This window comes from Tachypleus tridentatus, chromosome 5 (assembly GCF_004210375.1).
Source record: "Tachypleus tridentatus isolate NWPU-2018 chromosome 5, ASM421037v1, whole genome shotgun sequence".
Taxonomy (NCBI): domain Eukaryota; kingdom Metazoa; phylum Arthropoda; class Merostomata; order Xiphosura; family Limulidae; genus Tachypleus; species Tachypleus tridentatus.
Genome location: NC_134829.1, coordinates 25616438 through 25640567, shown reverse-complemented (window position 1 = coordinate 25640567; position 24130 = coordinate 25616438). Strand labels below are relative to the sequence as shown.

General features: G+C 32.1%; 2 protein-coding genes across 6 annotated transcripts in view; one reads left to right on the top strand and one right to left on the bottom strand.

Annotated features, from left to right (window-relative positions):
* The window catches only part of LOC143250757 (WD repeat-containing protein 89), a 45450-nt gene extending 43306 nt beyond the window's left edge, over positions 1 to 2144 (bottom strand). For 4 of the 5 annotated variants that reach the window (XR_013028357.1, XR_013028358.1, XM_076501716.1 and 1 more), the window contains exon 1: positions 1825 to 2139. The gene's annotated coding sequence lies outside the window, so the exon portion shown is untranslated. Of the gene's footprint in view, positions 1 to 1824 lie in introns of all 5 variants that reach the window. The other variant, XM_076501715.1, reaches the window with a different exon arrangement.
* Positions 2145 to 5914: 3770 nt separating this feature from the next.
* Positions 5915 to 23900, top strand: LOC143251289 (tRNA-specific adenosine deaminase 1-like). The gene is made up of 8 exons (XM_076502728.1): positions 5915 to 6003; positions 8983 to 9164; positions 9817 to 9888; positions 10089 to 10143; positions 18909 to 19039; positions 19968 to 20355; positions 22164 to 22388; positions 23744 to 23900. Exons 2-8 carry the CDS (start codon positions 9008 to 9010, stop codon positions 23898 to 23900), a joined length of 1185 nt encoding a protein of 394 aa, XP_076358843.1. The 5' UTR covers positions 5915 to 6003; positions 8983 to 9007.
* The last annotated feature ends 230 nt before the right edge of the window (positions 23901 to 24130 follow it).

The window sequence follows — 24130 nt, the reverse complement described above, 5'->3', positions numbered from 1 at the left end:
TTTTAAAGGAGGCAAAAGATAATTTTTGGTATATTTATAATCAATAGATAGGTGTTCAATGATTGAAGAATTGCAAATTTTAGTCATATTGTTGATAAGACTGCATTAATTTGTCTGTGTTTGAAGTACAAAGCTACACAATGGGCTGCCTGCACCCAATTTATGATATTGTGAGTCCACAGACGTACATCCGTGCCAAAAACTATATTTTTGTAGTAGGAAAAATTCTGGCGTATAATAAAAGAGGCTTTACAAAATCATTAAGAAAATTTACCAAAGGCAAATTTGCCTTTCTACTTCTTTTTATTTATTAAGATGTTATCTATTAGTGAGACATTCAAAAATTGTTTTGATAATTTAGCATTCAAAAGGCTAGAAAATTCACAATGATAAAAGATGGAGGAAGACTACTTGTCTTATTTTTAAAGTGATAAAATGGAGTAAAAGCAAAAGGTTGTTACTATATAATAATGGAGCTAAGTCAAATTGGTCTCTTGTTACTGGTATAGCTTTTCTGAGGACAGAGAATAGGATGACCAAGATAAGTTGATAAGTTAAACTAATATTTGACAAATTACCTTTAATTAGAGAAAGTGCAAGGTGATATATTTGGGTTATATTAACTTGGTTTACAAATTTAATATAGAGACATAGAACAGAACCAATTCAATACCATGACTGAATAAAAATACCTTGACATAGTGGTGAATTCACTTAAACTATCAAAGCAGTGCTCTGTTGCTAACATTAAAGCTACTATGAATAGCAAAATTGTAAGGGTTATTTGTAAACATGCTGATTAAAAGTCATGAGGTAATTCTCTGTATATACTAATCACTTGAAACAATGCACAGTCTTGGTCTCCTACTTAAGGAAGGATGTTAACCTTGAGTTATTTTGAATTTTGTGCAAAGCTACTCAAGGGATATCTGCACCAGCTGTCCCCAATTTAGCAGTAACAGTCTAAAAGGAAGGCAACTAGCCAAAATCACTGCTGCTAACTCATGACCTTCTCTTTTACCAGCAAACAGTGCAACTGGCTATCACATTATATTGCCTGTTGGCTAAAAGAGCATACACGTTCAGTATTAACTTTGGAAAAGATTCAAAAGAAAGCTACCAGAATAAGTAGTAGGACAGTTCCAGAGAAAAAATAATCTTAACAGGACAAACTAAGCTCATTCTATTTTCTCTTTAAAAAGTAACCTTATTGAAGTTCAAAAATTATCCACATAATTAATAGAATAAAGACATGATTTCTTTTTGCAGTATCACAAATATAAAAGAACAAAAATACACAAGTTTAAGATTTGGAAAAATATAGAACAGCCTCCAGTTATGATAGTTTTATTTTTATTACACAGCATGGTTGGTGTAAGGAATGAGTTGCTATGAGTATTAGCAGTAAAAGTCAGCACTTTAAAGGAGTTGAAAGAGAAATTTGATAATTTTCTAAAAAAAAAAAATTGTTTTCGTTTCTAAACAGTGAGTGTGCAAAGACAGCCTTTAACTTTTCATTTAATTGTTGACAGACCAAAGATCCTCCATTGTATGTAAGTTACACAATAAAAAATATTTTGGCACCTAAGTTTAAGATGTTATTTTATCATTAATTTGATGGTGTAAAAAATAAAATATCATAAAAAGAGTCACATTAATTACTCATTTTCTAGTTTTAGTCTTTTATTTCACAATTTTTAATATAACTTATAAGTATTATAATTTGTAAATGTGTGTGTATTGCATTCCATAAATTCTACTTTTAACATACAGGGAACTTTATTGCTTCAAGCTCGGAATAAATTTCAAACAAGTTTTACTTACTGAGCCGTCATAACTCGCACTGAATCATAGCCAGTTTATTGTTATACTAAATTCTGCACATGTCAATTGTAAAGTTTGCAGAATCGATGCTTATATTGATATTTAAAACAACAAGACCACTTTTCACTTCAAACTAGATCACAGTTATTAAAAATTGTGATAACAGTTACCCGAAGATATAAGGTGTTCACTCATAAAAGGAATATACAAGTTGCAAAACACCAGTTTAAAGCTTAATATCACTATTCACACACGATCTTTCACCTAAGTATATCAAACACATGTATACCATACCGCGCCATCTTAAGGTTATCTAATATGTTAATTGTATAAAAAACAAAAACAGATTACTTACAGCTTATATAGATTATAGATGCAATAATTTATATATATATATATATATTAAAGCTATTATTGTTATTTTCAAAAATTTTAAATATATTGTAGTCATATGCAAGATAAATTTTTATTTGAACTTTTAATGAAAACAATCTCGCCATTGTAATTAGAAATAAATTGAGTATTACTTAAGTACGTTTTCAAATGAAATATATAACTATAGTGAATTTAGCTTTGAAAAATGAAATGAAAAACATGACTTCTTTTTAATATGCAAAACTGCCTAAAATAAATTTTTATAAAGCAACATGAGTGAAACACTTAGGCAAAATGTTATGTGTGGGTTGATGAAATGTTACCAACTATTTTTATTAAAATGTGATTTTAAACAATTTTCGTTTAGCCTCTTTCAATGCAGTTTTGGTGTAATCACCTTGTCCTGAAAACCGTTGAAATCGTTTAGCTTTACGTGCCTTTGTGTCTCTTGTTCTCGATGACAGATGACTATTCTGGTCGTTTGGATACTGTCTCAACTTTGTCCAGCACTTTAAGAAGGGATCAACGACTGCATCATCCCTCACTGGCCAAGAAGGTAACATGTGTACGTTCCATCCAAAGTATGCTGTCAGAAAATTGTCAATCACGTAATGAAGCTATTGTAAAGAAATTAAATGAGATACTTTTATAGTTTTTTTGTTTTTTATTTCAACGTGAATACTTTTCTAGGTATTCGTCTAAAGAGAAACACTTTGATGATTTGTACATTGATCAAGTAGGGACAGTGTCTAACTGTGCATAGTAGTCTTTTGTAATGTAAAAAAAATGGGTTTTTAGTCCATATGTTTGAGATTTTAGAAAAAAGACACATACATTAAAAGAACTTGCATTATTTTAAATATTTATTTTAATAAAAATTACATCTAGAGTTCGATTACCCTCAGTGGATTCAGCAGATACCTCATGTGGCTTTGCTATAAGAAAACACACACACACTCTTACAAATAGAAGCTGAATACCTGAAACTAACAAATGACTGATGTATTTTCTGAAATAAAGTGACAGTTGTGAGTTCTCTCCATAACACAAAGATAGTATTCAGTAATGGTCAACTTCAATTTCTATGATAATTCACAAAATTATCAGCAGTGGCGTGTTTAGGTAGGGGATAGAGGGGGGTCATAGTCTTAATGGGGCCCATTAATAATTTCATTCTATGTACAATTACATTGGATAGGGACCACAAAAATTATTAATCCCTGCATCCATACAATCTTAAATCCGTCATTGTTGGTCATTGTAAAAACCCACCTGGCATTTCAAGCAGATATACACAATGGCATCATGTCAGGTTTTGTACAAGTCAGTGCTTTAGTTATATGTACTGATATTTTGTAGCACTTGACCTCTCCTTATGGAACAAACAGATCTAGCTCTTCGAATTTGAGAGTAGTCAAAAGTGTAAAAAATAATTTGTCTTCAATATTTCAATCGGACATGTTGTCTACACGTATACACTTCAGCCACGTATTTGTTAAAGCACCAAAACAAAACTCACTATTTGCCATTACCACTTTTGGTTTTTTTGTACATGATAACTTACACGATTTTGATCAAAAAAGTCAACTCTACTTATCCCTTCACTGCATTTCGCAAATATGGAATGTTATATTACACCCATCTTGTTGTTTTGATGCTGGACTATAATGCTTGCAAGCTTTTTTGGAAAGTACCAAATCATCAGTAAAGTTGTAGCAATAGCGACTTGGCTGTTATTATGCTATCTAACTATATTATACCAGCAACTGTATCTTTCAAAACATCAAAATAACATCCTTTTCTTCTTTTTTAGTTTCTTGAATATCACATTGTTTAGACGATCAGATAATTTAATTCAATAATTTTGATGCCGTAAATTTTTTGGTAGTTGTAGTAGTAGTGTGGTAAATACATTATTAGCAAATTTATCCCTATATAGAGTTACTTTTTTTTTAATAATTAAGCTTTCAAGAGTGACAATTTCTTTTCGCTGCTCTTTGCCTTCTTATAACTTAAACTTCATACAATAACTCCCAGACACATAAAGGAACTTAAATCCTAATTTTATTGGCTTTTCTCAAATAAGCTGTTTCAAATAATGGTGACCTATAACCTCGTCAAAGCTCCAAGTGTTTGGAATGGGGTGATAGAAGAACTGGATCTAGTTACTGAAATGAACACTTTATCCTTGGAAATCTATCTATCGACATTGCATTAGCAGTTGCAAAAGTGTTCACATCAGTCTCGCTTGCTCTAGACATTTTTTTTTTTGTATGGCAGTTGTACAGAAGCAGATAATAACAGTCTCAAAAACTTTATACAAATCTTCAACAGTTACAATGAATGTAAGATCTAAATGTTATTGTGTATAACGAACATATTCCTTACAAATACACAAACAAAGCTGTTCATCCCAAACATCTGAAATACTTTCACTGATTTAACATGATCAATCAATAATTCTGTGACAATAGCTGGAGGAATACCATCTAATGAAAGTTTATAAACAGCATCTCGTAGAGTTTCTGTCTGAATCCCACCAAATCAGATTTTACTGCATCAATAAAAGCTGTTTAGCACTTTCTTGAAATCCCGGCTGCAGTAGATGCAGAAGAATCTTGGACACTGGAAAAAATAAAGCTGTATAAGTAAAGGTGCTTGAAAATTTATGCAAACTGTATTCCGTAAAAGACTATCATATGAAATATCATACTATAAATTTTAAATTCCTTTATCTCAACTACAAATAAATGCGGAGACACCACATGTTTACTGGAGTACCCTACAAAGCTAAGTATTCACAATTCTAATAACTATAATTGTAACTAAAAAATCACATTTTTTATCAAATTTCCTTGTTTCTGTAAACTAGAAAACTGAATAAAAAAATCTGAAACAGTGTCACATAATATTAGACACTCAAAACTACCTTTCAAATAAAAAAAACATTCTTCACACACGCCATGCAATGCAAGTTTGGAAGGACCTCAAGCTTGATCTATTTTTGGGTATGACATATCACACAATGGTTCTTTGAAGGCTAATAAAAACTCTTTTCATCTTCCATTACAGGTTACAATCTCCTTGTTTTTCAAACAGTTTGAAACTTAGTCAATATAAAATGTATTTTATTTAAAAGTTTTCTTTAAGAAGGCTATCTGCGTTAGTCGCCCCTACTTTAGCAGTGTAAGACTAGAGGAATGGGAGGTAGTCATTACCTCGCAGTGGTAACTTGTGGGTTATTTTTTTTACCACTGAGATTAACTATCATATTATAATACTCTAATGGTTGAAAGGTGAAGCATGTTTGATGCAACGGGGAATCGAACCCGTGATCCTCAGATTACAAGTCGTGTGCCTTAACCACGCGGTTATACCAGGCTATTTAAAAATTAGAACAGAAAATAAAGATAACAAATTAAATAACGTTGAAAGAAGATAAGTAAATTGAATAATAAGTAACATAAATAAAACAAAACAGAAAATAATTTATTATATTAAGGAGGACTTTACACTGAAAAACGGTATATCATGGAATGTAGAGACGGAAACTCTTCGTACTTTAAGCTTATGTAACATCAAATTGACAATTTTATAAGCAAATCTATATTTCTTATTTTAGTGAAGAACTTATATAAGTTTTAAACTTTTATTTTTTGTTTGTTTTAGCGCAACGCCACACAAATAGACTCCAAATTTTAATCTTGTTAAGTTCACAAACCTATTGCTGAGCCACTAGGGGACACTGCTAAAACACTAGTGATGAAGGAGTTCAGCTTTCAATTTTAATGTTTTAAACTTCAGGTATATAGAGGTGTTGATTAATTTAAAATCATATGAATATTCTTATGTTGTTATCGTGGAAATAATGTTAATAGTAATTGTTTATTATAATTATTTTGTTTTCTAAAGCACAAAAGTAGTATTATCTAGTATTGGTGTTTCATGTGTCATATGTAATATTTTGGTTGATTTGAGGTTTTACGGCACAAAGCAATTAGGCTATCTGCGCCAGCATTAATAATAAATACGTTGACAGTTATTGTTGAAAATAAGTAAAACGAAAGCTTTCATTATGTTCGAACGCATTGGAACCATAGTTTGTAGCATAAACTAATAAAACATAGATTTGCAAAATATCGCTAGCTGTATTTTTAAGTCGAGAATGTGTTCTTGTTTTATATATTTCCACTTAATAATGTGAGTGTGATACATTCTGTTACTGTATTAGTATATATAGGAATTAGGATTGAACTTAGGTAGGATAAGTGATACTATATAATAAACTAAATAAATTGAGAGTTTTCAGGCATATTTTCTTTTGTTCAATAAGAAACAGCAAACGTAGTAAATTGTCCAAGTTTCTCCATATCTCAATATGAGCTTCATACATATGTATGTTTTCCCATTTTAGTACACATACCTTTAAGATTTTCTTTAAGAATCACCAGCCAAAGACAGATGACATATATAGATTTCTTATTTTGTCCTATTAGTATTAATGCCACATTTTCTTTACCTAAGCTATCATTGTCATTGAACCTTTCTCTTTCTCTGAAAATCAACTTGCTGTGGTGGTTTGACAAAACCCATATGGGAGTGGGTGCACAACTGCCTTCTCCACACCTTGATGTCCATCTTTTCAAAGTCACTTCCTGACACAGATAGGGGGTTTAAGTTGATCACCACAAAGCAATGGTCTGTTGGTCTGTGGACAGACTGGTCTTGCATATCAATGCTTTCAAACTTCTGGTTGTTCATTAGATGTTGTATCATTTCCCATTCTTTTACAGGTTATCATCTGGTAATGGTTCATTTTGAAAACTAATGTGACCACTCATACCAATTAGCAAAGGAGTGCTAGGTCCAAAGATATTTGTTTCTTTTTCATGTCCAGACTTAATCTTTCCCTTGGAGTTGTCATTAGATTTAGTTATTTTCAGAGACATTTTTCCACCCCATTGGGAGACTTCCCAATTGAATGTATTTACTATGGGCCTCAATACAAAGTTAACCCTCTTTTTGGTTCTTCGTTCAGCATTCACAGGCTCTGGCTGTTGATGCTTCCAGCCAGGATTGGTCTCACAGATATTTTTATATGTACCATATCATCCATTTGCTTCATTGAGTGGTTTCTCTAGTACACACTACATCATGCTGGATTCTCCTGATTGCACCTCATTGACCAACACAACTCTGGTTTCTGAGTCTCCAAAATCTATTCTTCTCAAGACTTGCCTCTTTTATTTTGTTTCCTTCCTTTTTGCTTCATACTTGATTTTCCACTCTTCATACCAATCTCTCTGTCCTGCAACTTCATACATGGATTTCAGCTAGTCCTTGGCAATGAGATCTGACTTTATGAGGCATTTCACCTCCATGGAAATTTACCAGAGCAAGTGGGAAGTCTTCCACTCTTAATCTGTTGACAAGGGATTTCCTGCTATCAGGTTTTCAGTGGCTCAGATGGAGGAATTTCTCACTTGGCTTTTTGGCTGTGAGTCTTCAATCTCTCTGATTTTCATATATAGAGTTACACTCTACCATGCCATCAGTTACTCAAGACACCCTGAGGTTTTTAGTTTGGATATTCTGCCTGTGCTCATACAGTCATTTCAAACTCATAGGCATCCTCCCTTTCCAGAATGGGACATTAATGTGGTCCTCTGTACTGTGACTCTCCCTCCATTTGAACCACTTTTCTTGTACTCTTTGTTTCATTTGTTCCTTGAGACCTATTTCCTTTTCCTTTTGACTTGCAGGCATCTCCAATTTTATTTATTTACCCTTTATATTTTCCATATCGTTTCATCCAACCTATTTTATCCTTTATCCTAATAGTTCCTTTTTTCCTAACACTGTGGCAGCTCAAGAAGGTTATTCCTTCTTTTCTCCAATTATGCTACCTTCTATCTTCCATTTTTACCATTGTCCAGACCTTCAACTTTCAGTAGATAATTCCTCACTATTGAAAGATCAAAACTACAGCTTCAGGTTCAAGTCTGTTTGAAACAGTAACCTGAGTTTCATTCACATATGAACCTTCTTTCTTAGCCTTCTTGCATTGCACATCTTAGTAAACCTATTAGTTTCCTCCCTTTTTTTTTATCTTGTTAAGAACAATATTTATTTGAAGATTTTCTGCTTCTTTTCTTACTTTACTAACTCCCTCATCTTACCTTAGCTCTCTAATTTTCCTCAAATTAATCTTTAACCTTTTTGATCATTAAGAAGCTTTATAAACAAATTCCAATGAGTCATTCTGGATTTCCTGAAAACTACAACTTATGATTTAAAATAAGTTAGGCATTAATTAAAATATTTCACTTTGAGCATAATCGTACATTAAGGAGAACTTTATATGCGAAAACGGCTCGTTTGGGTCGAGAAAATATTTTACATAGAAGAAACAACGTTGTTCGCTCTTCTATGTAAAATATTTTCGACCCAAACGAGCCGCTGATATAAATTCTCAACAAGTGGGTTTCGACATCACTGATTAAGAAGAACTTTGCATTGAAAAACAGTATATCATGGAACATAGAGATGGAAACTCTTCATACACTAGACTTTCATTAACTAAAACTACAGTATATGTAACGTATGTACATATCACAGAAATTCAATGATAAATTAAGTTCTGTCTCTTAGAGCATAAATATATATATCTATATGTAGTAGAAAGTGAGGAATTCATTAGATATTTTCTAATTCCTTCATGTTAAGCATTATTGTAGGTCATACATGTGTGAAAACTAAGTAGTGGCATTTTGTTGTTGACAGATTGGTGGTCTGTTACTTGCAAGCTATGAGTGACTCAGCTGAAAATGTATCATTTGCAGATAAACTTGCAAAGTTGTGTTACAGTCGTTACAAATCTTTGCCTAAAACTGGAAAACCTCAGAAGGGAAAGGAGTGGACACACATGTCAGCAATAGTGATTTCTTCTGATTTTCTACCAAAAGGTAATGTCCATTAACATTATATGGTTGAGTTAGTAAGAGCATTTTGCCAACTGCCTTTTTCCCATTTTCAGGAGTAAGAAAATGAATACTAGAGCTACAAGTGTAAGGAAATTATTATTATGAGATATATTGTTTGTTTTAATTTTCATTCCTGAAGTAATAGTCTTACAATAACAATAGAAATGTAGGAAATGAAAAATATTGTAAATATTTGTTTGAATTTTGCATCACCAGATGGACACAAGTGGATGGTCTATAGAGGAATGGATACTGCAGGTTTTGAATTTTTGGTTACTACTGTTCTTACTACCAGAAATTTTATTGTGATATTTATAAAGCCTGGTTTACTACTGGCTGATAAAACTTCTAATAATTTATATAGAGTAGTAGCATGACCATTTTGAACCCAACTAAAAAGTTGATCCTACTTCCAGTAACTTCTAAATAGTGGCCATTGTGAACTTTTAAACATGTACAGATAATTAGCTCCCTGCAACTTCTATACTGTAGTCAGAACTATGTTTAATCCTAGCTAACTAAATAACTTATTTTCAATAATTTCAAGGTATTTACACACTATTCATGTAGTGATATACAGCAAAATAAAGATATTTAGCTCATATATAAATTTTCTCTTTTTTTTTTTTAATAGGTCATGACATGAAGGTTGTTTCCCTTGCCACAGGGTCAAAGTGTCTTGGTCCATCCCAACTTAGTTGTCAAGGTAATGTGAAATATAATAAAACAGTTATGCAAACTCCACAAATTCTAGTTTTAATATATGTTTTAGGTCTGTATATGGTATTCAGAATGATTGTTTGGAGAGAAAAGCTGATTAAAGGCTGCTACTTCATTAAACAAAACTGATTAATTGATATCAGATAGTTTCTTCTGAATCCTACATATTTTGATTCTCTCCGCCAGGTGCTGCCATTAGTGATAGCCATGCTGAAGTCCTTGTAAGAAGACTTTTCATTAGGTAAACTACAATTAGGCTTTTAAGTTGCAATTATTTATATGTCAAGGAAAATATTATTATCCAGGCTAGTATACTTCTTTATGAATATAGAAAACATTTTTTTTCTTATATCAAAATTTTCCTGTTTCTTTCTAAGTAGCTAAATTAACACAAACTAAAATGATGACTGGTGGTTCTGTGTTGTGAAATGCATTTGAAATTATTCCTGTGGTTTTTCATACCCTCTTTTACCACACTTTGGTATTTCTCTCTCAGGTCCAGTCTTTTTCTTTCTTGGTCTTTAACTGCTCCTTTTCTATTTCCCTTCCTTCTCTTGCCCGTTGAATCATGTGGAGCCAGATTGGCTCCCCTGACCTGCTTGTTGTGCCTATTCATGGATCTCTTCCCTTTTTCCCTTATTCCATTACTTTCTCAAGTTAGCATGATTGGCTTGCATTGTAGATGCTCACAGACTATTATTTCATTGTATTTGATATGCCACCTTTTTGCTCCTCTTACATCTCTCCTTTGTCAGCTTTAGAATGAGCTCCTCCTGGTGGGTGTGTGGATGCTTTTGATACATTTGTCTCCTCTACACCTTCAGGCTTTATCTCTCTATGGATTTTATCTTCCGCAGGTCAGTGTTCTTCTATCATCCCACTGTTTTTGAGAAAAATAAACATTATTTCTCTTTCAGAGCTCCTTTTGTGCTCTTAGGACCCCTCCAGGTGGCTAGTAGTGCCTCTGTGAGTATACTTATTTTCTGAAATCTGCATTGAGCCAGGATAATGAAAAGCACTCACAGTGTCTGATCTGGTTCTGTATATGCTCATTGTAAGATGTGCACTCCACAAGACTATTTGAGGTAACCATTTGGTATATCTGCAAATTTTCTCTTCTTATCTGATCCAGACTATACCTATTCCACAAACTATCATGGAAAAAGCAAGCACCAGAGGCATGTTTTAACCTCTTCTCTGACTTTTCAAAATAAGATTTTGCTGTCACCTATTCCCTGTGTCTAATAAAAGACCTTTCCAAATTGAAGGACCTATGAGAATCTGGAAATTTTCTCCAGGTCTACTCACTGCAAATTTCACCCCTTCCTTCTCAAGTGGAGCACCAGTGATGCTTGCCACTTACCAACCCTAGCTACTTGAGTGGCAGACTATGAAGAACTATCACCAGTTGGGCTTGTTTGCTGGGGTGATGTACAATTGAGTATCAGTACAGAAGGAGGAGGAGCAGTGGTAACTCTGTTAGTGTAGTGTAAGCCATCCCTCATATGGCTGTGTGTATATCTCTGTTAGTGTAGTGTAAGCCATCCCTCATTAGTGTAGTGTAAGCCATCCCTCATATGGCTGTGTATATCTCTGTTAGTGTAGTGTAAGCCATCCCTCATTAGTGTAGTGTAAGCCATCCCTCATGGCTGTGTGTATATATGTATATCAGGTCGTCCCATAAGTAATGTTCGAAAATTTAATACAGAAAGTGCATCATCATTTCTGTCTTTGTAGAAGGCTTTAATGACTAAAATATGGAGTACAATGTGTAAAAAATGTTGAGACAAATAAAAGAAACTAACCCAACTCTGCTTTTTCAGATCATTAATCAAATAAACCCTTTAGAAGATGGATGTATCTGAGGAGCTTATTAGGCATATACTGCTTTATAAGTTTAAAAAGTGCAATAGTGCAGCAGAAACTACATGAAACATTCAAGGTGTTTACGGTGTTGAGTATCTCAATGAAAGAAAATGTCAAAGGTGGTTTCAGAAGTTCAGATCAGGTGACTACAGTTTGAGCAATGTACCACGTTCAGGTCACCCTGTTGAGTTTAATGATATCTTGCTGCCTGCTGCATATTGATGAAGATTGTACTGTAACAGTTGAAGAACTAGCACAGAAGCTGAATTAAATACATTCAACAGTTCACAATCATCTGCAACAGCTTGGAAAGATGTGAAAACTTGGAAAATTGGTCTCCCATAATTTGACAGAAGCCATCCTTAGAGCAAGAGTTAACATTTGCATTCTCTGCACTCTCATGAACGTAACTCAACTTTCTGGACAGATTAGTGACTGAAGATAAAAAAATTGATATTTTATTAAAATGTTAAGCTCTGCATACAGTGGCTCAGTGAAGGTAAACTGGCTAAAGCACAGCCCAAAATGGACCTCCACCATAGGAAAGTCTTCTTAAGCATTTGGTGAGACATTGTTGGTGTGATCCACTTTGAGTTGCTGCCACTCAGTGTAACGATTACATCAAACTTCTATTGTCAAAGTTAGAGTGCTTGAATGTTGCACTGAAAGAAAAGAGACCTGCTTTGATTAATCATAAATATGCTATGTTACACCAGGATAATGCACTGCCCCATACAGCAAGGATGACATCTGCAAAGATTGAAGAACTAGACAGGGAAAAACTTTCACATCTTCCCTATTCTCCACACCTTGCCCCATCTTTTTTATCATCTATTCCAAAGTTTACAAAAGTATCTTGATGAAAAAGAGCTTGGAACACATGAAGATGTCATAACTACCCTCTCAACATTCTTTTCCTTCAAACCCCAAGAATTTTATAGAAGTGGCTTTCAGAAGTTTGTGAATCATTGGCAGAAAGTAATTAATAATAATGGAACATACATTGTTGGTTAAATAACATTAAAAGCAATTGAAATCTTTTCTCTTTTTCTGAACCTAAAATTGGACATTACTTAAGGGGTGACCTGATATATAACATGTCACTTGTGACTTCCCCCGAATCTATTCATTTGAGCTGAGATGAGTACACACAATGATGCTGTGCTCTCTTCCTGCAGCCAGAGTCTGTTCACTATAATGTAAGCAGGCACATTCTATAATACTGTGTCCTCCTTGTGCAACTAAAAGTCTGTTCAGGTGAGATGAGGTGTTAATGCACTATTATACTGTGTCCTTCTCCTGTAGCCAGTGTCTTGAAACAAGATGGGTACATACTGATCTCTATGGCATGACAACTGTGCCCTCCTCTCACAACTGGTGTCAATTCAGTAGAGATAGAGGGAGTTAATACATGTGGAGGTATGTAGCCCTTTTATTTAAGGAGGGCTTTTGCTGCATAATTATATAATTAATGCAAGTAGCACAATTCATAAACAATATTAGGAGATTAGTTGGGAGCTTGAGGAGGTGAAATACATTCTTAGGTAAGGAAAATGTTAACTATAGGAAGCCTTCAGATAATTTGAGATGTTTCAATAAATGTAAAAGCAAAACAGAAGATTTGTTTGTTTGTTGTTAAGTACAAAGCTACACAATGGGTTACCTGTACTGTATCCACCACAAGTATCAAAACCCATTTTTAACATTATAAGTCTACAGACTTGTTTGGGTTTAAAAAAGAAAAAGCTGTTTTAGAGAGAGAAATAGGTGTGTTTCATAATCTCAGGCTGATGTTAGATAATTTTTTAAAACTTCGAAAAATAACTATGAAAGTGTTAGTGGTTTTGTTTTGAAAACATTCAGTTTACATACCAAGAATAAGATCATGTGATAAAATTGACACATGTCGCACAGCTATAAAAAATATGATGAATTCATTAAAAATTTAACAAATATTAAAATAGAAGACATGTGAGAAAGTGTTATAATGAACATACATTTAATATATATATACAGAAGAGAAGGATTTTAATATAGTGAAATTCTTTCTCTTGACTTCATAACAAATCAGATGTTGTCATGACATCAAGAAAATAACTATGATTAAAATATAATGTCATCGTGCTGAACTTAAGTGAGACTGCATTATTAGAGCTTTGTCCTGAGAATGTAAACTAATGTTGTTTTCTGAGGATTGTTATTCTGTTTGTGGTAGAAAACAAGAGCCATTACAGATTAAAAAAAATAAAATTTCCTAATATATTTGTGGTGTAGAAACTATTTTTACAAAGTTATTATTCATATGGTTAGTGTATATGATGCTTCTTTGAGTACTGTGGATATTTCTTTTCATATTGCACATAAAATGTAAAATCATTAAACTTGATATTTACCTTGCACTTTGCCTGATGTTTACAAGGTGTTTAAACATGTAAATAAAATTGAGTAAAAATATTTTCATATTACTTTTATGTAAAATGGTATTATGCGTTGTATAAAACATTAACAATGAAATAGAAACAATTTTCTTGCCCTCATTTTAATTATTAGCTGTTGATCACAAATAAAAAATCCATCTTAGTTAGTTTTGTGATTTTGAAAATCTCGAATTGTATTGATGTAAACTGTAAGCACAATTGTTTTGTATGATCTGGTTTAAGAGAAACTGGAGATTTACTGAGTTTCTCATAGCAGTGAATTAGGTGTGCTAATGTCTTATTTTCACTTCAAGTGAAAACTTCACTAATTTATACACGTAAATGTAAGGTCACAAATGTAGTGTAAACAAGCAGTTAGAATGTGTGAAAAAAATGTTTTCTGTAAAATTTAAATCTTATTGAAGTGTGAATTATCAAGTTTTTAAAATTTTGAACAAAAGAATTACCCTGATACAAATGTCATGTTTTAAAAGAACTACAATAAAAATTCTAAAATTCTCTTTGCCTTTTTTAAGAATGTTGGGTTATTTTGTTTTAGACTTGTGATACTTACATTGCTGTTACATTTTGTAATGTGCTTCTGATACAGGAATGTTTATATTATCACTTACTCAGGAAGTAAAACTAAAAGTAGGAAACACATGTAATATCTAGTGCTTACACTAGCATTGTTACTTATACAAGTTTAATTTTCCCATATCAGAGTAGAGCACTAGATGAATTTCAAAGTAGTTACCACTGTTTTGTTATGACAAAAAAATTATATCACAGTTAATCTATAATATCTGTGTTTTAAATTTAGGAATATAATTTCTATTTTTCCTTAAATTTACCTTCCAAAAATTCCAACAGTGAGTGGTAAAATGCTGATGCCTTTTAACTTAGACATTCATATTGTTGTTTGGCCAAGGGAAGTTTTTACATTATGTGATGTGTGTGTGGCTAACATATGAAATTTTCTTCACTGTTTAATAACAGTTTAAGCTGTATAAAAAATACATATTAGGCTCATGTGGATAATAAGTTATTATTGAGTGTATTAGGAAGTTACTTTGAGTCTGAAGTGATGGGGTGTTATTTGTTTATTTGTTAGTGAGGTAGGTAGTTAGGTAGTGTGATTATTGAGTTTGGTTTTTGATAAAATAATAAAAAATATGCCATAATATTTATGTAGGAAGAGAATTATCAAGTTATATAATATTGCATGAGCATTTATTGTAAATTTAAGCCTATCAATGAACATAAGTTAATTAACTTGTAGAGCTTTTGATTAAAGAAATGAAGTATTTTTGTTACCATTAAGTGGACAAGATTTTGCATTCTTTTCACCAAATAATCCAAATGAATCTACTCAAAAATCATACTATTAAAATATTGATGCCAGGGGTGGTGTTATTGTATTGAAAATAAAATCAAAACTTTAAGATATTAAAATGTGCTTGAATTAAGATAAAACATTTCTGAAGATGAAGAAACAATGGAAAGAAAATAAAGAAGTAAGAGGCAGAAAATTAAAATTGGATTAAGAATAAAAGAAAACTTAGTAGAAAGAGACATAAGATTTACTGAGGAATTAAATCAAAGACAAATCTGAAGAAGCCATAGAAAATGTGCGGATTGAATATGAAAATGCCATGAAGATTTACAGAAAGATAACAACAAGACTAGTGAAGAAGGGCAGCAGTGAAGTACAGAAGGATTTTAATGAGAAAATTGAAAAAAACTTAAAATTTACAGAAAAACATCAGTGAAGTTCAGAAGGATCATAACAGGATCAAAGAAAATATAGAAAATGTAAAAAAATAACAATGATACTTTTGTAAGGCAAGATGGTCTCTTATATTTCTACTATCATTATTTTTTTAAATTATTTTCTGACATCATTTATCCTACCTAACAGAAAAACCAGACAAGTTTCTGTAGACTGCTGATTGTAAACAGCAATTCATCAAACTGAAGAATAAATAAGCTACTGTTTGTGTAATATCATACTGAACTCATGAAGGCTTACTCATAATACAGATTTCAAGTTATTTCTAGTATAGCAGAAGAAGAGACATGTAATCATCTAGTATATCAAAGCAACAAAGTTTGTAGAAAGGAAAAATCCAATTTTGAAATATCTAAAGAGTTTTTACTTACTTCAATCACAATCTGTAAGGACAAAAGTTTTATAGATCAAGCAGCATTGAAGTGACTGATGAATTTCCACAATCCAGAAAGTCGCATAGCATGATAACTCTGTAAAGTTCATGAGTACTACTTCATTACTGTGCATTGCCTTAAACAGGATCATGGAAATGCTGATTTATTATTTTGATAACCTTGTATAACCAAAGAATGTAAACAGTGTGAGAAGAAAGAAGTATAACATGACTGATCTAAAGTGGAACAGAGCAGAACACAAGGTGAGATGTCCACAGATGAGGAAAAACTAATGTGGTTTTACAGTCAAAGGCTTAGGCAAAGGATATCAGTGTTAAATTATTTAGTGGGTCAGAAAGGCTGTGGAATAACCCTCATGGCAGAAATGGCAAAATACAGTCCACAGTCAAAGATTTAATAGGCAGAGTGGGATATGTTACACTTATAAGAAGGTTTATTATGTTGAAAATGGAAAATAGCATTAGGCAGAAATTATTATTTCTGTTGGTACTTCCACAATTACTGAAACCAAAAGCATTCCACATCCCTTTAACAGATAGATATGTAGGAGTTAGTAAAACACTGAAGAAGATGAGTAAATGTTTTTACTGGATTGGATGTTTAAAATTTCTTAGGGATTGGCATAAATCATGTAAATTGTGCTGTATGTAAAATTATTCTTGAAAGAAATAACAAGAATTACAACAACATAAAAAAAATTGAAAGAGGTTTGCTGTCAATGTACTACAGCAGTAGTAATAAATGTATCTTAGTGATAGTGGATTATTTCACCAGATGGTTGAGACATATGCTATTTTAACTAAGATCTAATAACTAGCGAGGAAGCTTGTCAGTGAATTTGTTTCAAGTTTTGGGATGCCTATGGAACCTTGCTTATATCAAGGAAGTAACTTTGAATCATCCTTGTTTTAGAGAATTTGTCAAACACTTGAAATAAAATGATCAAGACACCAGCTTTCATTCCTTTTTATGTTGGAATAGTGGAGAGATGCAACAATGTAGTTTTAAGTCAGCTAACTATTTATGTGGGTGAACTAAGAAAATATGTGATCAAGAACTTCCATTCATATTCATCAAACATGAGTATATGAAGCTATAGGCAATACACCAATATAACTGATGATTGGAAGATAGCAAATTTGGACCTTTGTACTATCCAGGGTATGAAGTGAAATTTAAAAAAACACACCAAACACATTCATTACTTTATCTAAGAAGGATTCAAATTAGTTAGTGATAAGATGAAAAGCCAGTATTTTACAAATAATTATATGACAGTATTTCATTGTTGTGACATGATTTATCAACATTGTAAGAAAGGACAATCTCCAGAGTTATACAGATGCTGGAAAAGACTCTTGCTGTATTCAGAAGAATCAGTGATGTAGGTTGTAGGACAAATGGTTTGAACCAAAGGTCATCCACTGTGGTTATCTTTGGAGGTGTATTGGCAAGACAACTAGTTAATTTCATCATGTTGAAGAGCCTGAAGTTCCTCAAGACTACTTCCAAAGTATCAGCAGGTGTGGAGCCACAAGCTGGTTCCTTAACATTCTACCCCATGTTAAATCCCTGGTAACAAGAAAGTTTTGTTTCATTTGTCAGTACTTTGATTGTGCTTTGTTTCACAAAATTAATGCTTTGATTATTGTAATGTGTGCATTTATGAAAATATAAACATTGTTAACTATGGAAGTTTAGGTACCATTATTTTAATTGTGAAATAGAACTGTTTAAAGGATTTCATAAGCCAATGAGGAGCAGTGTTTTAGTCTGTTTTAAATAAGGTAAGAGGGGGGTTTTATGTAATGAGATGTTTGACTTAATGTCTCAAAGTTTTAAAAAAAATTTGAAACAGTTTGAATAGTATAAAATATTAAATTAAGCTAGAGTAGGTGATCATTTTTTATTGAGCCTGTAGTAATATAATTTGATTGAGTTAGTATTTCAGTACCATATTTGTGTTTCAACAAAATATTAAAAAAAAAACCATATGTTATATAAAGCAAGAAAATTAGCAAGTTAGTGAGATTGCTATATTTATTAGTATTTACCTCAGGCTTAGGCATGTTAGCAAATATTAGTTAAGCTAACTTGAATAACTTGGAGTTGAAGAAGTAAAATTATTATATTATCATTAAGTTAACTGGACTTTATAACAAAAGAATCTACCCAATTATATTATACCATCTTGAAGACAAGAGTACACTTAATTCAGTGTTCATAACTTCAGTACAAGAGTAAAATAGCAAACACCCAGGTAATGTCAAGCCATGTTAGAGTTAAACAAAAACATTAATTGAAATGCATTTATAATTTCAGAACTTTTAAAAGTACAACAGGTACTGATTAAAAGTAATTTGTGATTTTAAGAATAAGAATGTGAACAACAACTAATAAACAAAAATGAGGTAAGAAATCATTTCTGTTTCATGTCAATGTGTTTTTTGAATGAAACTTATGTGAAGAAGACTGTATAATTATTGATTTTTGAACAGAATTATATAAATTACATCTTTAAGGGCTCTTTTGTTAGATACCTATACCATCAACTTCATGAAGTATTTACTGGAAAAACTTCTGAACTCTTGGAACCCACAGAGCATGAGGGCATATGCCAAGTAAAGCCGGGGATGAAAGTTCATTTCTTTATCAGCCATACTCCATGTAAGAAAGATTAGTATTTTGTTTTTGATATTAAGAAGTACATGTGATAGTTAATATTGAAATGTAAAGCTGATTATAAATTAGACTAAATATGATTGGTATTATAAGTGTCTGATAAAACTGAATAATAATTTTGCTTCCAACGGATATTATTGTATTATTAAACTTCAGTGAAATAACACCTTGTAGCAATATTTCAGGAACATTATTCATCCTTCTGCACAAGAAATAGCTATTACTTTGTGCCATTGGCCATGAAGACTTTTGTGACTGCTACAAGCCTTGAAAGAAGCTTCCATCTCTCTATATGTGTATTAATGTGCACCATTCTTTATTGTAATCATCATTAGGAGGAAGGAATAACCTTCAAGCACAGTAATCCCCATGAGCACTAACATTTGAAAAAAGGGTCTTTCTTGATGAGGCAAAAGAGATGCACTAAAAGTTGATAGGGATAGGGAGATATTGTATATAAAGGATGGGTGATTGATTATATGAAATACATTTTTAGGTTAAAGAAAATGGTAACTTTAGAAATGTTACTTGCCTCTACATAACAAATAACTAGAATCACATATTGAATGTTGTAGAGGAGCTGGTGCTCTTAAGCATGTAGTTATTTATTCTGTTTTAATGTAATTAAGTACTTTCATCAGCTATGATTTAATGAAAATGTATGGATGTCATAGTTTTTTTGTTTCTTTGTGATTGTCACACATAAATGATTGAACAGATAAAAACATGGATGCTGGTTTCTAGTAATTATCAGTTGTGTAATATTTTGTATGAAACTAGAAATTGACCAGGAAGTCAACAAATTGCAGTTTTAATTAAATTGCATTTTTTATTTACTTTCTTCGTGCTCTCAAACAATAAGCATGCTTTTATTTTACATGGTCATTCATTTTTGATTATGTAATTGTTTCAGGTGGAGATGCCTCAATCTTTCCCAAAATGCATGACTTTTGTGATCAGGTAAGATCACAACACGGGTTAAAACGTAAAAACTCATATGAAAGTCCTCCTGAAACAAACAAACGTAATAAAACAGTTTCAACTTCATGCAGTCCTATTAATGAAGCAGTCCAAACTGAGAAAATAGATCATTTGAGTGATCATGAGACTACTAACTTGGCCTTACTAAATGATGGTCAGGCAAGCCAGACAACTGTGTTGGATACTACAGATGTTAATAAAGCAAATCTGACAGGTGTTGACTGTCGTGTATTAGACACTTCCACTCTACACCATTCAGACACTCAGGAGGGCTGTCCCAAGAAGGTTGTTACTGGTCAGGATATATTTGATATCCACAGGTGAGTTATTTGTAAATATTGAGTCATTTTGTTTTAATTCAGAACAAATTGTGTCTAATATAGGTTTAGTTGTTGACATTTTTTATTATTTATATTGAAAATGCAACACAACATTAAAAGACAACAAAGGACCTTTTATAAGTTGTAACTGAAAGTTTCACAGTTTTGTACTCATGGCTTTTTATAGAAGTTTACAGGCTTTTAGTTAAAAAGCATCAACAGAAGCCATTTTATATGACTGTTTCAAGCCAGAAAATGCTAATGCTTTGTCAGAAGAGTTAGAAACCTTAAATACAATAAGCAAGTGTACTATAACTGTATAATCATTATTGTTTTACATCACAAAAATGTGCAGTGCAGCCAAACACACCCACTCCACCTGTGTACTTGCATGTTATTTACTCATGTTTATTTGTTAATGGTATGTACATGTTTATAACTAACCAAAAGGTAATTTTCTTTATTCCATAATTTTGATATCTTCATGATAACTTATTTTGGTAAAATGTGCTATTTCTCATGCACATTTTATTGAAGTAGGACTGAAGTTAGTGCTGTTTTTGAAATCGTTTTTTTTTCATAGGTCAGTTAGAAAGCCAGAAAAATTATAGTAGTTTTGGAGTGTAATATTTTAGTGCATGAGTTAATGTTTGTATTTTGAAATACATATATGAAAGCTATATGAATTAATTTTTGGTCAACCAACTTACTGAGAAAAGTTATGGATAACTAAGAGCGGCTTCCAAGAGCAAAAGGCCTCAATCCTGAAGTAAGTGATGAAATACTTAACTTGTAATGTATATTGTTTTTTTATCGATATATAATTTGTAAGAAATGTAGCTAAATTGTAAAAATTAAAAACTTCAGTTAGATAAAAATACGTAAATAAAAAAAGGAACATTTATAGTGTATATAGTTACAGTTGTGCATCATTTTATGTAACTTGAAATTTTGTATCTTAATGAGAAACCCACTTGAAATAAAAATGTATCTCAGAATGGCTGGTATGGGTATTAACACTTTTATTGATAAGCAGAGAACAACATTTCGACCTTCCTAGGTTAACCTGAAGATGACCCAAGAGGGTCGAAATGTTGTTCTCTGCTTACCCATTTAATACCCATACCAGCTGTTCTGAGACACAGTGAAATTTTGTTTGTCCTAAACTCTTCATATTTCCACTGGGTGACTTATTGCTATTTGGGAGTTAAAAGGCAACAAAGCATTAAATGAAAACAGTTATAAATTGCTTTAAGACTGAGACAAATTTGAATATATAATTGTAATTTTCTTTTACAGTTTACAGTCACTGTGTGGGAAAAAAAGAATTAAATTTTTTATATCTTTTACAAGGTTTAAATTAATTAAGTTCATGTGATGTTAAAATGGGGAGAAAAATAGATAAAATATAAAGTTCTTATGTAAAAAAATTGAAATTTGTCAAACTTATTTTTAGCACTATGTATGGTAATGTAGATATATGGGTGTGTTTGGCTAAGGATTCCTATAAAAGTAGGCATCTGCGACTTGGTGATAAAGTCAACAATAAAGGAATAGCACATACTCCACTTGTTTTTAAAAGAATACATATATTCAAAACAAGTTAAAAATGTATAATAACATTGAAATTTGTTAAGATTCAGCTAATGTTAATGACTTGTAAAGTAACTATGAGGAACCCAGTATCTATGAAGGTATAGAAACTCTTTCTGAGACTGTATATATGTATGATTATTTGTGTTAACTAAGATGTCTGGATTTTCATGATATTATAAAATAAATTAAAAGTACTTAATTTGGATTAAAAGAACAGGAGCAAAGTGTGTACCTGGAGATTATCAAGATTCCCAAGGAGAAGGAGTTGACTATCATGTGACTGGAGTTCTGAGGACCAAACCAGGTCGAGGAGAACGAACTCTGTCACTTTCATGTAGTGATAAGATGGCCCGATGGAATGTATGTGGTCTCCAGGGGGCCCTTCTGTCTCACTTTCTTCCACTTCCTATTTATATGTCTTCTATAATCATTGGTAGGTAAGTTTTCATTAAATATTTTAATGTATATTTTATTTCATGGCTTTTGAGTTTTTGGTAAATCTTGTTCCTTGTATCTATTCTTAAGAGCTAATGGGTGAGTTTTACAAGTTTTAATTAAACTACGTTGGATGTATTTTTTATCAGTACTTGTATACAAGTGCCCATTAGACCTTATAGTGAATTTATATCATTGTTGTAGCATTCACAAGTGTTAATTAAAGCTTACAGTGATTTATAACACTGTTTAGTAAGTCTGGTAATGAGTTTATAGTATTCTTGGTATATGTTCATTATTATAATGGATCTTATACCATTTTTGGTAGACAAGTTTTCATTTTAAATCCTATACTTTGTTTTGATCAAAATCAGTGGGTAAATCCTCAGATCTCTTAGTAAGATAAAAGTCATTACATACATACAATAAGGTAAGCTTGGTGTAACCTTATTATTTTCTATAAGTGATTTTATGCAAGTATTTATTAAATATTTTATTGTTTTTTTATCATAGGTAGATTGTATGTTTTAAGTATATAAAATGTTCTTTATCATGTTTGTAAGTTCACCTTAACAAACCTTGTAGTGTATTTTATCATTTCTAATTAGTAGGTTTTCAGTGAACCATTTAGGGTACAGTTTATCCTTAAGTAGGTCTTTAACAAACCTTATAGTATATTAATCAGAAACAATACTTACCTCTCCACAGAACAAGAAGCTATTACCTTACAATTTAACCAAAAGGATGTTTTGTAAATGTTACAAGCCTTGAACAAATCTCCAAACCTTGCATGTACTGATATTTGATGAACTAGTCTATGATGTAATAATTGTTAAACTATCCCTCCAACAACAGGAAGATAACTTCCACATCAAGAAAACCCCATGAACACTAGTTTCAACAAATCATTCTTTTCCTCAACACTACTGTGATTAGATGTGTTTTTGTGGTGTGATTTATGGACTTTTGCATTTATTTTTTTTACCTTTGCTACCATATACAGTGTTGTCTTGCATACCTTAGTCAACTGATGCTGAGAAATATAAAATTATACACATTTCCAGTAGAACTTTAATCCAAGTTATATTAATGTGATTTTCTTCTTAACCAAATTACACAATTTTGGGAATGTGTTCCAGAGTCTATAATATGGTTCATTTAACAGTTAACTTGGTTTCTGGAATATACTGTATTTGGATGCAATTCTTTCAGAAATTCACATACCTCAATTTTATCTGAGAGACCTTCTTAGTGTATCATTCCTTAATTACAAATTTTTTGAGAATGTCCCTTCGACTTTGTAATTTCAATCTGGGGCAGATTGTTAGAGCCCTCTTTATGCTTCACGAACCATCAGGTTTTCATCCTCAATAGCTTTATGGGGTTATCCTTTCTCTCCTACTCCTCCATTTCTTGTTATTGTCCAACCATCCATCTGGACTTTTCTGGACCCACCCCTCAAGAATGGTTTTATGAGAGCTGTCAAAGATCTTTCATACATGAACCAACTTTGATTGTCCCTCTGTTAAGATTGATGGTTTTATTTATTCTAAGGTGAAGGATTCTTCTCAGACTATGGATGATCAAGGTTAATTTCTCAATGCTTTGTTTCATATCCCAACTTGTCTGCCACTCTCTCAGTTCAAAGTCCTGTTTGTTTTTAATCAGGTCTGAGTGCTTTTACATCAAGGCCTACACTTACTTCTACGGTAGATTGGCATTTGCTTTCCCTATCTAATGAAGC

Excerpts from the sequence above, each read along its gene's own strand:
- LOC143251289 (XM_076502728.1), top strand. The coding sequence starts at position 9,008 with ATGAGTGACTCAGCTGAAAATGTATCATTTGCAGATAAACTTGCAAAG. Across the intron at positions 9,165-9,816 it reads TTCTGATTTTCTACCAAAAG|GTCATGACATGAAGGTTGTT; the intron begins GTAATGTCCATT and ends TTTTTTTAATAG. Across the intron at positions 19,040-19,967 it reads CTTTATCAGCCATACTCCAT|GTGGAGATGCCTCAATCTTT; the intron begins GTAAGAAAGATT and ends TAATTGTTTCAG.